Here is a 16054-nt window from a genome sequence, read left to right on the forward strand (position 1 = left end):
GGATCGTCGAACAATGTTGCAGCACACTGAAACCACATTTGGAATCTCCCACGAGCGTGTACAAGACACTGTTGCGGACATTTTGAGGGTGCAGAAAGTTTCATCTCAAAGGGTCCCAAAAGACTTGAATGCAGATCAGAAACAGGAGCATGTGCATTGTTGTGAAGAAATAGTCTGTCAACTTTAAGCGGATTAAGTAGGCTTTCTTGCAGGGTATGTGACAATGGACGAAATGTGGGTTCACCACTTTTATCCCAAACAAAACAAGAATGGAAACCACCTCCATCTCCTACCCCAAAAAAATTCTGAGTGCAAAAAACAGTTGGTAAGATAATGGCATTGGTCTTCTGGGATGCAGAGAGGTAATTACGATGGATTACTTGCAAAAGGGTGTACCCATTAATGCACTATACTATTGCACCCTCCTGCACCATTTGAGAGAAAAGAGAAAGAAAAAAATGGTGCAGAAAAATTGGTGTGCAGAGTTCTTTTGCATCAGGACAACGCACAGCGCAGAAAACCCTCACAACACTGGAAACTCCGCATGACTGTGGGCTCTAATTGTTATGTCGTCTGCCATATTCTCCAGATTTGGCTCCATCAGATTTTTTTCTTTTCCCAAACCCAAAAAATTATCAAGGACAACGATTTGACAATGAAGATGCAGTGATTGATGTTGTGAATGCTTGGTTGAAATCATAAGACCTTTTATTTGATTGGTCTGCAGGAGTTATCCGAGTGTGCCGGCAAGTGTATTAGTGTACACGGGTACTATGTTGAAAAATAAATTGATATTCTGAAATTTCTGTTATTGTTTATTTGTTAGGCTAGAAACTTTACGACCCCCCCCTCCAATTATTATCCAATTTAAGATTAGGATAAACAAGTTGTGTTATCAACTAAAATACATAATTAAGGTACATTAAACAGAAAAAGAAAAAAATATTTTCTTTAAAAAACTCCCTGAATTAGTGAACAAGGGATATAAATTGATTGAAATTATACTCACCCAAATGGCAGCAAAAAGAGTGAGCCCAAACATCACGATAACCATAATTGTTGCAATTACTCTTGTCGGGGCAAACATTTTCTTAATTTGGTTGACAGGCCCCATTAGGAAACACGTGCTAAAAGAAGAAAGGCACTTAAGCACACTGATTCTTTCCACAAAAATATCAATGTACTTTGGTATGATTGTTTCCAATCATTATTACATTCTTAAGTATACATATATGTTGCATGAATTTTGTATTCTGATAATAACAGGCATAAATATCTGACAATTATTTCTAATTTGTCATATGTTTAAATATAAAGAAAATAAGATTGAGGAAATTGAGACTGAGGCTTTAGTTTTTCTCAAAGTTTTCATAGCACATCAATAACAACAACCATTATCACATTGTGTTATACATTTTAACTTGGAAATCAAAGGTCAAAACAAAAAACTTTAAAGATATAAAAGAGCCAAATGGAAATAAAAGCTTCCTTTCTTTTCCCTGTTAGCTTCATGCAAGGTAAGAAATTTTAAAAGTCCAAAAGTTAGATATTATATAAACAAAAATTGGGAAAAGACAATACCTCAACAATTACTGATTGACTTAGTTATCCAGGTGTTGATTATTTGTCTTGCAAATTTGCTATCATGGAGTGGCACGCACATGGGGGAGAGGGGAGAAGGGAGGGAGACAGTCTGACACACACACACACACACACACACACACACACACACACACACACACACACACACGGGAGAAACTGGATGATTATCTCCCAAACATGAACTGAAAGCTACTGACATGAAATACAGAATTTTAAATGTAATTTTGTATATAAGTTGCCAGTTTTTTGCAAGTAATGTGTGTGTAAAGCTGTGGGCTTTCAAATATGAGGCGCAGCGTGTTTTGTGAATACAGTAAATATTAGTTTCTGGTTTGAGTATTTTGAATTATACATGTTTTTCAGTTATCTGTCTCGAGTTTCTTTCTTACTACAGTTGTATTTATTATCACCACTTATTTCTAGCATGCACTAATTTTAGAGTAAGAAAGGATGAAGGTTTAATTCAATGTCCTTGTGTTCAGAAGCACTCACTTATGTAAATTTCTTTGTTCATTGTAAATAATCCAAATAACACAATTGAAATCATCATATTATTAGATTTGTTAGAATATAATTATTGTTATTGTTTTCAGTCCAAAGACTGGTTGACACAGCTCTCTATGTTACTATATCTTGTGCAACCCTCCATCTTTGACTAACTACTGCAACCACATCCATTTGAACCTGTTTACTGTACTCATCTCTTGGTCTCCCTCTAAAATTTCTACAAGTTCCACCCCTCTCACACTAGCCTTCAATACTAGTCTGACGATTTCATGAAGTCTCTGAACTTGTTCTATGAACTGACCCCTTCTATTAGTTAACTTATGCCACTAATTTCTTTTCTCCCAAAATCTGTTCAGTACCACCTCATTAGTTATGTGATCTACCCATCAAATCTTCAGCATTCCTCTGTAGCATAACATTTCAGTAGCTTCTGTTCTCATCTTGTCTGAACTTTTTATCACCCACATTTCACTGTCAGACAATGCTACACTTTAGACAAATGCCTTCAGAAAAAAAAAGAGACTTCACAACACTTAAATTTATATTTGATGTTAACAAATTCTCTTCTTTACAAATGCTTTTCTTGCCATTGCCAATCTATATTTCGCAGCTTCTCTACTTCGGCCATCATCAGTTATTTTGCTGCCTAAATAGCATGACTCATCTACTATTTTTAGTGTTTCATTCCTTAATCTAATTCCCTCGGCATCGCCTGATTTAATTCGAGTACATTGCATTACTCCTGTATCGTTTTTGTTAATGTTCAGCTTATATCCTTCTTTCAATACACCATCCATTTCATTCAACTGCTCTTCCACGTCCTTTGATGTCTCTTACATCATTACAATGTCATCAGTGCAGTGGAAAGTTTTCATTTTTTTCTCCCTGAACTGTAATTCCCTTACCAAATGTATCCTTATTTTCCTTCACAGATTGTTCAACATACGGACTGAACAACATTGGGGTAGGCTACAACCCTGTCTCACTCCCAACAACTGATTCTCTTTCATACCCACTGTGCAACTAACTGGACTTGTGTAAACAGTTGTGGATTCCTATGGCAGGGGAGATGTGGGATGTTTTCGCTGGCTTTGCCGCTTGCCCTCAGGCTCGAAACTGTGGCACCATATAAGGTCATGACGACTTCTTTCTTGAACTGCTTCTCGAGTTCGTCTACCATGGAACTATAGTCAATGCACAGCACTATGAAGACATTTTGAGAAAATGTGATGCAAAAAAGTCAAAACAATCAGAAGTGCTGTCAGACAGAATTATCCTGATCCACAATAATGCTCACCCCCAAACTGCCAATGGGACGAAAGCTCCCCTTCAGAAATTTGGGTGGGAAACACTGCAACATCCTTCCTACAGCCCAGATCATCAGCCAGGTGATTTTCACAGCAGTGGTGATCCAAAGACAGACATGAGGGCGTTGGTTGCAGTCAGATGAGGAAGTGCAGGGGTGGGTGTGGTTGCGTGGTTCTGGATCCATCTCGACTGACTGCATTCTATGAAACAGGAATGGATTCTCTTTTCACAGCATGATAAATGTCTTCTTCTTGTTCTCTTAATTGTGATTCTATCTTGGTCCCAAGTTTCGTGTAAAATTATCTTTTCCTAAATCTTAATATGGCGGCATAGTAATGCTATTCCTCTGTAGTTTTCACAGAATACCTTGTTGCTCTTCTTAAAAATAGATATAATAATTGCCTTTGTCCAATTATCAGGAAACTCCATTGGTCCATACTGTCTTCATTATCATATACAGCCACTGAATTCCAATAGGCCCTGCAGCTTTGAACATTTCCACTGTGATGTAATTTACTCCATAAGCTTGCAATTTTTCCATTTCTAATACGGTTCTCTCTACATCCAAGATCTGCAGATCATCTCTTTCTCTATCACCATGTCATTTATTCATTTTTTCTCCTGTAATGGTTTTGTTTCTTTTGTTTTCCTCTATTTTATTATATTTATTTGTTTTGTCCTGTTTTTATATATTTTGGAATTATTTTTTCCATTCTTTCAAGACTACTACTTCCTTCCATACAGATTTTCTTTGTTTGTTGACAACTTTTGAGGTATTTTCTTTTTGCTTCTTTCTTTTACATAGTACATTCTTGTCATACTTAAAATTCTCTTCTATTTCTTCCGTGACTTTTTCCCTGAGACATCTTAGCCAAAGCTATCATTTTTCTCTTTGCTATACTCAGTGATTTCAATCTGTTTCCATTACTTTCCATTTTGTTTTGAATCACTATCTGTTCGTTAGTCTTCTTCTCGACTAGTTCTGCAATTATCCCATGAGGAAATTTCTTTGTGTGCGACTTTTGTGATGTCCTTTTACATGTTTCTTCTGCTGCCTTGACTAAGGCCTGTTTGAACCACCTCCATTCTTTCTCTGCAGCCCTCCTCTAATCTTTGGTAAGTGGTATTTAAATTTTTTTTCCATTATATTTTTTGATTCCTTTATCTTTCAGTTTCCAGCTTCCATTTTTATCCTTTCTGAATTTATTGTATGTACCTAACAACAATCTGTTGTCACTGTCTAGATAATACTTGGTACCTCTTACTTCTGTCAGGCATGTTTCTGATTTCATCAGTTGTTCTACTGCCTATTATGAATTTCTATATTTGGTAAACATGTTACTGTGTCTCTTCTTACACGATCCATTACCAATGAGCCTTTTTCTCAGACATGTGTCTAGCAAATACTTGTCCACATTTCTGTGAACTCTGTAGCCTCCTATGATTGGTGATATCCTCCTCTATCATTCCCAACTCAAGCATTAAAGTCTCCTATAATCATTGTCTTGTTAGAGGTTACAGAATCCCCCAGTTTAGTGATAAACGTTACCTTTTCATGTGTGACCCCATCACATTTGAGGAGCATAAACCTGGATTACATCAAGGATATTTCCTTCCATCATCTTCATTCCACATTAAGTACCTCCTTCACCAGTTCTTTAGCCATTGTTAATGAGACTTATCTTCTCCTGTCTCTTCCTGACCACCACATTTTATACCCTTTTACCAGCATCTTATTATCATTCCACTTTGTTCTTACTACACTCAGTCCCATGTTCCGCTCTGTCATCATGTATATGATCTCCTGAATTCTTGCATCCCTTTCTACAGCTATGACAATAACAGTGGCAGTTCTTACATTTTTGTTCAGACAAATCTGTTTTCCATGAGAACCATGTTGATCATCTTACCTGACAGATCAGCTCATAGGTTTTTATCACCTTCAGTATTGGTTTGAAACTGAGGCTCATTTGATTGTTGAATGAGATGATGATATGCTACCACTGAGTCACTAGGCCTATCATGGATCTTTGTGTTAATATTTCACTGTGCATTAGATAATCAGTGCCTGACACACATTTCCTCACAAGAGTGAGATTCATGATTTAGTGCCAATACTCAGGAGGCCGATTGTTGTGGTTGCCCTCTGGGCAATGGGGTCAGCGCATCCCAAACTTACATGATGTTACATAAGATAAGGAAATTAATTCAAGAATAAATGCTGGAAAGTTAATTAATGAAACATTTAATGGTACCTAATGGGATCAACGTATTAAGGGGGGCACAAAAGAAAGAACAAAATCTTCAAAATAAATTAGAAGAATTATGATGTATGAGTCAGAAGTACGGACAGTTACATTTCAATTAATGGAAAGGCTGATGATAAGTGAGATGGACTTCTGAAGATGGTCTGCAAATATATCCAGGTGGGAAGGGGTCAGAAATGAAGTCATCAGGGTGAATGTGGTTATCAAGATCGATTATTGATTTTATGGATGGGGGCAAAAGAGAAAAAAAGCTCTCATTATGTGTGGACACATGAATAGGATGTCAAAGGGGAGATTGCCATGAAGGATCATTGACAGAGAATCACCAGGCTTGGAGAAAAGAGGAAGATGACTGCCACATGGAAATAAGAAATTCAGGCACTAATTAGAAGCAATACTGAAGAAAATTATGGGCAGATAGGCACAACCAGAGAATGAAAATTAAATTTTATGTATAGCCTTTGGTTTGCAGAAAATGGAAACATATTGTAAAACTGGTAATAATATGGCAGCAGCAGCAGCAGCAACAACAACAATAATACAAATCATAAAACTCATAAAACAAACACCAACTGACATGAAATATAAATTAAAATTTATGGAGAGAATCTCAGAGCTCTTTGACATTCAAACAGGTGTGAGGCAGAGAGATGGACCCCTCTCCTAATTTGTACAATATCATCCTAGACAAGGTTTTGGAAGACAATCTTACTGGGATTTCCCAGAAACAACCTCTACGTACAGTATTTAGTGTTTGCAAATGACCTGGTGATACTTACAGACGACAAAGAGACTGCCATCAAACAGCTCAAAATACTTAAAGAATGTGTACAAAAAGTAGGGTTACAAATCTTATTCAAGGAAACTGAATTCTTATGTTCAAAGACAGAAATGAAGAGCCTGGAAACAAAGTATGGTGAGATCAACATGACCCCTTAAATATACCTAAGAATTCATCAACCTGACAAGGCCATGAAAAAAATTGACAGCAACATGGCCTCCAAAAAGTCATGAAAGCATCACGATTAGTCCAAACCCTCAACAAAAAATTCATGTCAAGACAGAAGAATTCAGTACTACAACACAGTCACAAAACTGACAGTCTTCTATGCAAACAAAACACTGACACGCAACATGACACACAAACTTGGAGAAATCAAAAAAGAAGAGAAAGATCATTAGGAAAATTTTAGAAGCAAGACATACCCAAGACAGTTACAGAAAACAATCAATCAAAACAACAGAGAAGTTTTCAAATATCAAAACTGACATTAAGAAAAGGTGAATGAAATTCGTTGGTCATCTCAACAGACTACCAGAAAAGTGAATGACAAAAAGGATAATAGACTATGTAACACTACTTAAGAGCTCAACACTTTGGCTGGATGAAATTTGAAAGGACCTCAAAAATGCAAACAAAAGGCCAAACGACATTTTAGAAAGGGATCCTTCAGACACAAAGTAGGCAAATGAGAACTTACATTACAAAAACCAACAGAAACAGTGTCTACCAAAATAGTCAGCAGAACGTAAACAAGCCTTCTCGGAAAGAACGAAGGCCCACTGGAACAAGAACCAGAACCCAAAGAAAAGTTGATTGAGGTATTTTCTTAATATCGTCCATAGTAAAATATTTTTGAAACTACAGCATTTCCTTCTTCAACAACACTGGAGCTGCTGGTTTAATTATGAAATGTGTCTTATCTTCATTAGCTCTATTCTCTGATATTAGATTTATGTAGAAGATATGACCACATGGGTTACACAATGAAGAAGTTTCTCCAGGTTTGTTAGCTTTGCTAAGGCTCTATCTTGCTGCCTCTGCCTTCTGCATATGCAGCTCATAACCATTATTCAGTGTTTCCCTTCATCCTTCATTTGCAATCCAATATCATTTTAAATTTGTCATGTATATGGCAAGATTTTTTTAAAACAACAAAAGGCAGATTAAGATCTTCATTAAAACAATGTCTGTACACCTATCCCTTAATGTGCTGCAAGTATCTTTCCCAGCAGAAGCTCTGAATACATATCATTTCAATATGAAGTGATACACTGAAATTATCCTCATACATCACAACACAAAACTTTAACTCATAACATCAAATGTACAAATATATGCATGTGTCTACAAAAAGAACAATGTGCTAAGCATACAAAAACTTCCACCGTCATACATTAGCGCAAGATCCTGACAAGAACCCGAGAAAATAGTGGTATTACAAACACTCACTAAACGGGTAAGGGCTCCTATATACTCATTCATCAACCAGTTGCCACACCAGAAGACAGGAAGAGGAATGCTGAAGTTTTAAATTTTCAGGGTTGTCACAACTTTCCCTGAGTGAAATTCCCCCGAGTGAAATTCCCTGAGATTTCCAGACTAAGTCTTAGCATTTTTTCCTGACAAATTTTGATCTCAAGGGTAAGTAAAGACATAAGTTGACAAAGTAATGTAGGGAGTTCTTTATTTCTAAATGTTTGAGCAAAAGTCAACATGAAACTCTTTTGTAATGACCTGAATTTAGATGGAGAAAGCAAGCCAAATGGAATGTGTGTTTCATTACGGTCACTGATATTTTATTTCAATAGAACTAAACATATTTGGTGACAAAAGTACACATTTCCTTGGAGTCACAAGACAGATTTAAAATACCTTCATTGATTTCAGAAATTACCTCAGAGAAAATTTGGCCTCTTGAAAGAAGTGTATAAGGTGGGGAAAGTTGTGTGAACCAACATTATAGGTGACTGCCAATAAAATGTTCGTTCTACTATGTTCGTTATTGTCAGTTATTACCCACTGTGTTCTGTCTATTATTTTAGTGATATTGTGTGTCTGCCTGCTTAACTGAGTGGTAATATGTTTGCCTACCATGCAGCAGGCCCGCTTTTGATTTCCGCCTGGATTGGAGATTTTTTCCACTCATGGACTGGGTGTTGTGTTATCATCATTTCATGATCACCGACCTGCAAATTGGCCAATGTGGTGCCACCTGAACAAATACTTGCAACTTGGCAGCCGAAATTCCCTGGATGAGGCCTCCTGACCATCAATGCCACATGATCATTTCATTTTGCATGTATTGTGTGATTTTTTTCTTTCAAGAAATATACGAGTACATAGCGTACAAACCGCCAGTGACTGCCATATTTTCTTCTTCTCGTCCATACTTTCTAATGTATGAACTACTTTCAAAATGTACTAGAATAAATAAAATGTCTACAAAATACTGCACTGTACAACGTACTTGCAGTGAGACAAGTTACAATTCCTGAAATCCATCACTCGTGGCCTCTGGGCTGCCGAGGAGCATTGCAGTCTTGGGTCCATGATGAAAACCCACCGCATTACGCCAGACACAAACACACCTGACCTGCAGGCAGATCGGTGAGATTAGATCCGATGGACAGTGCCTGTACATTATTTGGAAACGAGGGGTTTCAGATTGGCAGGCCCAATCCATTAGAGATACCCATTGAAATGGCCTGCACTTTTGGCCCATCGTGGAAGTCCACTCGTGTGGCCAGCTATTCACGTGTCACAGACACCATGATGATGAAATGAGACTGCAGTGATCAATCCAAGCAACAGGTAACTTGTGCGAATACTCTGAGAATCAATACTAATGAGCATAGGTAGCAACTCACCGTGAAGATGTTTGCTGAGCCACAGACAGGTACATCGATAAGACAATCACACTCCCATAATTAAATTTTTGGCTATAGCCTTTGTTGACATATGAGAGCAGACACACTTTCACATAATCACTCGTACACAGCTTATGCACACATAAGGTTCTCTCCATCATGGTCCATATGGTGGCTCATGGAGCTTACATGCAGCTTTTATTTACTTGTATTTCCTCCAGAATTATTGTAAAAGTGAAACCAAGAATCACAGTCTGCCACATTCAATATTTGATAAAGTCCGCTGTACTAAACAAAATCAGCAGATACTTGGGACAGTTACAGACCTACATTCATGTGGTGCCTTAAAACAGAGAATCTTCTTTCTGTGAATCAACAAGGCTTTAGAAAATTCTGTTGAAGCATCAATCAAATTTTAAAACTGTAACAAGAAAACTAGGTGTCTGATGATACATGGAGAGTAAAATTGCTAGAAAAATTAAGTAACTTAAACATTTCTGGGAAAATGTTGCACTGGCTATATGGTTTCACACTAAAAAGATTACATGCAACTAAAATAAATAATACATTAAGTAAATATAATAAATCCAAGAAGAGAGTTGTTGTGACCAGCCCAACATTACTTAATGTTTTCATCAATGACCTCTCCCCATAAGTAAGTACAGCAGGAAAAGCAAAAACTGTGCTATACTCATACAAGCTTGTTACTTGGATTACATTAACAAACAATAAAAGGGAGGAGTTATCCAATAAAATGATCACCACCTTGTACTGTGGTCACATGAAAACTTAATGGAAATAAATCCTCAGAAACATGCTATCAGTTTTTTTTATGCCACTGTCATCTCAAAGTGACTTAAAATTGGAGGGGAAGACATACAGCAGAATGAAACACTAAATATTTGTGGTTATATACACATTAAAAATTAAACTGGCACATCTACATATATTTAACTGCTGAGAAATCAAAAACAAAGACTCAATGTATGGTAGAGGTTAGCTGCTAGTAAATTGGAATGATCAAGAACAGCACTTAGTAACACCTACAGATGTGACTTTTCAGGCTTTCCCGACAGACCTGTTGCAAATAAAGTTCTTGGGTTTGCTGTTGGATCATATTGTGTTAATTCCACAATATTTCAGTGATTCAACTGCTCAACATCTTCAGGTGGTGGTAGTTGCTACTGTCATTGCTGCAAGATGTGACTGATTATAATCACTGGTGGCATCAAAATTTATCGGGCCAGGGGCAGGCAACACGCAAGCACAGGAAGACGCTCACAATCTGAGGGAAGTGGTGCTCCTAGTGTCTCCTGATGGGAGCCACAGAAAGGCATTCCACATGTGTGCTGTGGGCAATGACTGTGCTGCCGGATGCTTCTGTGGTTAAAAGTTGAATTAAATCTCAGTGTTACATTGCATCAAGTCATGAATCTGAAGTTATTGTTTTTCCCGTTTTGATTTGATGATAGTCACTGCTGGATTCTATGTGGCACTTAGCGGAAAACCTGCATCCCTGTCGATAAGATTGTTCGCTGTACGTATATTTATGGACTCCTAAACAATATCATTCCAGAAAGATGAGGCTGGGAATACAATTTCAGTCTTTTCATAAAACATGTGATGCCCTGTGTCCAGCCAATGCTCTGCTACCCCTGATTTATCAGGTTGCCCCAGGCACGTACAACAATGATGTTCAATGCAACGTTCTTGCACAGTTTGGCTTGTCTGCCCAATATAAGATTTTCCACATTGGCGGAGGATCTTATACACGCCATGTTTCCTAAGGCCAAGGTCGTCTTTGACTGAGCACAATAAATTCCTCAATTTTACTGAAAACACAACTGACGTCATGACTTTAGAAGATTCTTTCTAGCCTTGATGACATGCCCTCAAAATAGGGCATGAACACTGTCGCAGTGGGTTTCTTCGCATCTTCATTTATTTGCTTAGAATGGAATGCACGGCATGTCTGTGTATCTGTATAGCCACTCTGTTGGAATACTGTTCTTAGTGTGCTCTATGCACCAAAGAGTGACTGCATTGGGCATGGTGATGACAACTTGTTGCCTGCAAATATAGCTGTGTGTGAGTTGGTTTACAATAGACACTATGTCCCAGTGTACAAATGGCTTTTCTTCTAAGCAAAACATTCAGGAATGGTAAAATTCCAGCACAGAGTCTGGAGGGCACTGAGTGAGTCTGAGCAGAGGACACAATTGGGAAGGCTGTGTTGCTGGATGCACTCCGTGGCCTAATACAAGGCACGAAAAGCTTGGCTCTAAATACTGAGGAGTGTGCCGGAAGCAGATATCAAAAGACACGGGTGCCAATGACGAAGGCACACTTGACCTCACGGTCAGTCTGAGAGCCATCCGTGTATATAATAGTACTATTGCTAAGTTCCATGAGGTGGTCATGAAACTGAAGGCGACAGACCAAGGCTGGAGTAGTGCCCTTAGGAAGTGAATGAAGGCCAAGGTTAACATGGGCTGCTTCACAAAGCCAAGGTGGTGGAGGGTTCACACACCACTGGGAAAGTTGCAGGTAGTGTGAAGTTAAGCTGCCGTAGCAAGTGCAGAAACTGGATTCCAGGAGGCAACAGAGAAGAGGGCCAGGAGGTAACAGAGAAAAGGGATGCGCCCCAAACTGGCGATCAAAGGAATCATCAAAGAAGGAGGCGTAGGATGGGTGGCCAAGCATGGGAGACAAACAGCATGCACACCTGCTTACAAGGGAACCTCCCCATCGCAACCCCCTCAGATTTTGTTATAAGTTGGCACTGGGGATAGGCCTTGAAAAACCGAACACAGATCAATCGAGAAAACAGGAAGAAGTTGTGTGGAACTATGGAAAAAATAAGCAAAATATACAAACTGATTAGTCCATGTGCAAGATATGCAACATCAAGGTTAATGTGATCTCAGGAGTGCCGTGGTACCCTTCCCTCGAGTGAAAAGTTTAACTTTTTATTTTCAGACAAATATCAAAGTTCAAGCACTCGCACATAATCAACTTGGCTCTCCAAAATTCCAGGACATGTTCAGATTTGCTTGGACATATGCAGGATTTGACGGTCTACAAACAGAAAAATTTGAATACGTTAAAAACATATGTTTTGGCAGAGCACAGGGAAAACTGTGCGACTGTGAAACTGTTGCATTCATTTGTTGCAGTTTATGTGACAAACTCTTATGTTTTCATCACTTTTTTCGGAGTGATTATCACATCCACAAGAAAACCTAAATTGGGCAAAGTAGAAGAATCTTTTTACCCATTTGCCAAATGTACAAGTTAGGTGGGTCAACAACATATTCCTGTCATGTGATGCACATGCTGTCACCAGTGTCGTATAGAATATATCAGACGTGTTTTCCTGTGGAGGAATCGGTTGACCTATGACCTTGCGATCAAATGTTTTCGGTTCCCATTGGAAAGGCATGTCCTTTCGTCTACTAATCGCACCGTTTTGTGGTGCAGTCGCAAAACACAGACACTAAACTTATTACAGTGAACAGAGACGTCAACGAACGAACAGACAGATCATAACTTTGAGAAAATAAAGAAAGTATACTTTTCACTCGAGGGATGACTTGAACCAAGGACCTCTTGCTCCGCAGCTGCTCACGCTCACCACGGGACCACGGCGCGCCTGAGCTCACACCAACCTTGATGTTGCCTATATTACGCATGGACTACTCAGTTTGTATATTTTGCTTATTTTTTTCATAGTTCCACACAACTTCTTCCTGTTTTCTCGATTGATCTGTATTCAGTTTTTCAAGGCCTATCCACTGTGCCAACTTATAACAAAATCTGAGGGGGGTGCAATGGGGAGGTTCCCTTGTTAGAAGAAAGTCATGGTGGTAGGGCAGTGGTAGTTCAGCATACAGACTCTCAAATGGGCTAGTGTAAAAGATGCCCATGGCCAAATGGATGTCATGATGGTGGATAGTATTGAGACAGCGTAAGATGGATGGACGTTCAGATGTATAAACAAAGCACCCACAGTCTAGTTTTGAATGAACAAGAGACCGGTACACAGAGGAGAGTGGTTTGATTGGCACCCCAAGATGTACCATTGCGGACATGTAGGACAATGAGGGCCTGCGTACGGCGGACTGCCAAGTAAGAGACATGGGAGAACCAACAGAATTTCATATCATACTCGAGCCCCAGGAATTTTGTAGTTTCAACAAACAGAAGGGCAACAGGCCCAAGACGTAGAGAGAGTGGGAGAAACCATTTGCGCCGCCCGAAATTCATACAGATGGTTTTGTCAGTGGAAAATATAAAGCCATTGGCGATGCTCCAGGAGTGAAGACGATCAAGACAGTGCTGAAGGTGCCGCTCAGTGAGACAGGTCCGTGGAGAACTGCAATAGATGGCAAAATCATCAACTAAAAGGGAGCCGGAGACACCCGGTGGGAGACAGGCCATTATAGGGTTATTGGCGATAGCAAAGAAGACGACGCTCAGGATGGACCACTGAGGCACACCATTTTCCTGAATAAATGTGTCCGACAAGGCAAAACCAACACAAACCTTGAAAACTCGGTCTTGTAAAATTGCCTGAAGAAAACAAGGGAGCTGCCCATGGAAGCCCCATGTCTAAAGAGTATGGAGAATACCAGTTCTCCAGCACATGTTGTAGGCCTTCTCCAAATCAAAAAACATGGCCACAGTCTGGGATTTCCGCAGAAAACCATTCATGACAAGGGTGGACAAAGTAATGAGATGGTCAACTGCAGAACACCGTGCTCAAAATCTACACTGTGCATTCATGAGTAAATGGTGACACTCGAGCCACCACACCAGCGAGGCATTAACCACATGTTCCATCACCTTGTAAACGCAGCTGGTAAGACAGATGGGGCAGTAGCTAGAAGGAAGGTTTTTGTCCTTACCAGGCTTAGGTATGAGTATGACAGTGGCTTCTCTCCAGCGTCCAGCAAATGCGCCCTCAGCCCAGATGCGACTGTATGTGTTAAGCAAAAAGTGCTTGCCCGCAAGAGAGAGGTGCTGCAACATCTGAATGTGGATAGCGTCTGGCCCTGGGGCGGAGGACCAGGATGAACTGAGAGCATGATCCACCTCCCTCATAGTAAAGGTGGTATTGTAGCACTCACGATTCGGAGAAGAGAAGGGTATCGCCGGAGCCTCCTCCACTCGTTTCCAGTGGATGAAGGCAGAGTGAAGGTGGGAAGGGATCCAAACTTCTGCAAAATGGTGGCTCAAGATGTTGGAAATAGCAACAGGATCCACGATGACATCGGCACCTACTGTCAGGCCAGAAATGGTGGAATGGATCATGGTTCCAGAGAGCTGTCAGAGGTTGGCCCACACAACAGAGGAAGGTGTAGAACTGTTAAAATAACTAGTGAATGAAATCCAGCTAGCTCGTTTGCTATCCCGAAGAACTCCATGACACTTTGCACGCATGTTTATAATGAATGCAGTTTGTCAGTGTAGAGTGGCAGTTAAAAACATGGAGAGCACGTCTCCATGCGTGAATTGCGTCGCGGTATGCCTCAGTCCACCAAGGGACTGGGACACGATGTGGTAAAGAGGAAGTGTGAGGAATGGAACGTTCTGCAGCAGTAGGGATAATGTTGGTGAGATAGTCCACCTGATCATGACAACTGAGGAAGTCTTGTTCTGCTAAGGTCGCCAGGGAGGAGTAAAGCTGCCAGTCAGCCATGGTAAGCTGCCATTTGGGCAGGCATGTTGATGGGGTAGGAATCAGCAGATGGAGAGCACACGGGAAATGGTCTCTCGAATAGGCATCAGAAAGAACAGACCACTCAAGATGATGGGCAAGCTGGGCAGTGCGAAAGGATAGATCCAAATGGAAATAGGTGTGCGAGGAGTCATAAAGGAAAGTGGGTGCTCCAGTGTTAAAACAGAAGAGGTGCAGTAAGTTAAGAAGGTCGGCCAAGAGGGCACCTCTCTGACAGGTCCTGGGAGAACCTGAAAGGGGATGATGCGCGTTAAAATCACCGAGTAGCAAAAATTGGGGAGGTAGCTGCCCAATAAGCTGAATGAAGTCTGCCCGGGTGACATCGAAGAATGGAGGTACATGAATGGTACAGAGGGAGAAAGTAAGGTGGGGAAGGAAAAGGTGAACGGCAACAGCTTGAAGACAGGTAGTCAAGGAGATGGGCTGACTATGAAGGTCATCCCATACGAGCAGCATAATGCCCCCATGAGATGGGATGCCGATCTCGGAGGGAGGGGAAGGTCAAAATGAATTGGTAAGTAATGTCAAGGTTCAAAGCGGTCTTGAGGGTGCAATTTCGTTTCCTGAAGGTAGAGTACAAGGGGATGTTGCGATGCTAGAAGCATCCGTAAATCCTCTTTGTGGGACTGAAGGCCACGAACGTTCCATTGGAGGATAGTCATGAGGAGGAAGAGATGTAGGGGTGTCAACTCTGTGGCCACCGAAGTACCGCTGGTGGAGAGTCGCTATGACAAAGCACAGAAGCAGGAGTATCCTGCTGCATGGGGTCCACAGAAGCATCGGCGTGCATGTGCGGGCGGTCTGTGGAATCCAATGCTGAGAAACGGTTGGTGGTGCACACCAGCAAGACAGAGGCTGGCCGGGGTAAGTGACCACGTGGCGACATCATCAAGCCGGATCTTCGAGTTAGTGAAGGAGAAGACTGTTTGTCTTTAGCAGACTTCTTCAAACCCTTCTGGTTATAGAAAGACTTGAATGT

The 16054-nt window shown here is 40.4% G+C and overlaps 1 protein-coding gene across 1 annotated transcript in view; it reads right to left on the minus strand.

Moving 5' to 3' along the window:
- LOC124784954 (vesicle transport protein SFT2B) overlaps nt 1-16054 on the minus strand; it is a 69765-nt gene that overhangs the window by 17380 nt on the left and 36331 nt on the right. The window contains exon 3 of the mRNA XM_047254184.1: nt 1010-1127. Coding sequence (XP_047110140.1) covers nt 1010-1127 — 118 coding nt within the window. The remainder of the gene's footprint in view (nt 1-1009; nt 1128-16054) is intronic.

Source organism: Schistocerca piceifrons, chromosome 1 (assembly GCF_021461385.2).
Source record: "Schistocerca piceifrons isolate TAMUIC-IGC-003096 chromosome 1, iqSchPice1.1, whole genome shotgun sequence".
NCBI lineage: Eukaryota > Metazoa > Arthropoda > Insecta > Orthoptera > Acrididae > Schistocerca > Schistocerca piceifrons.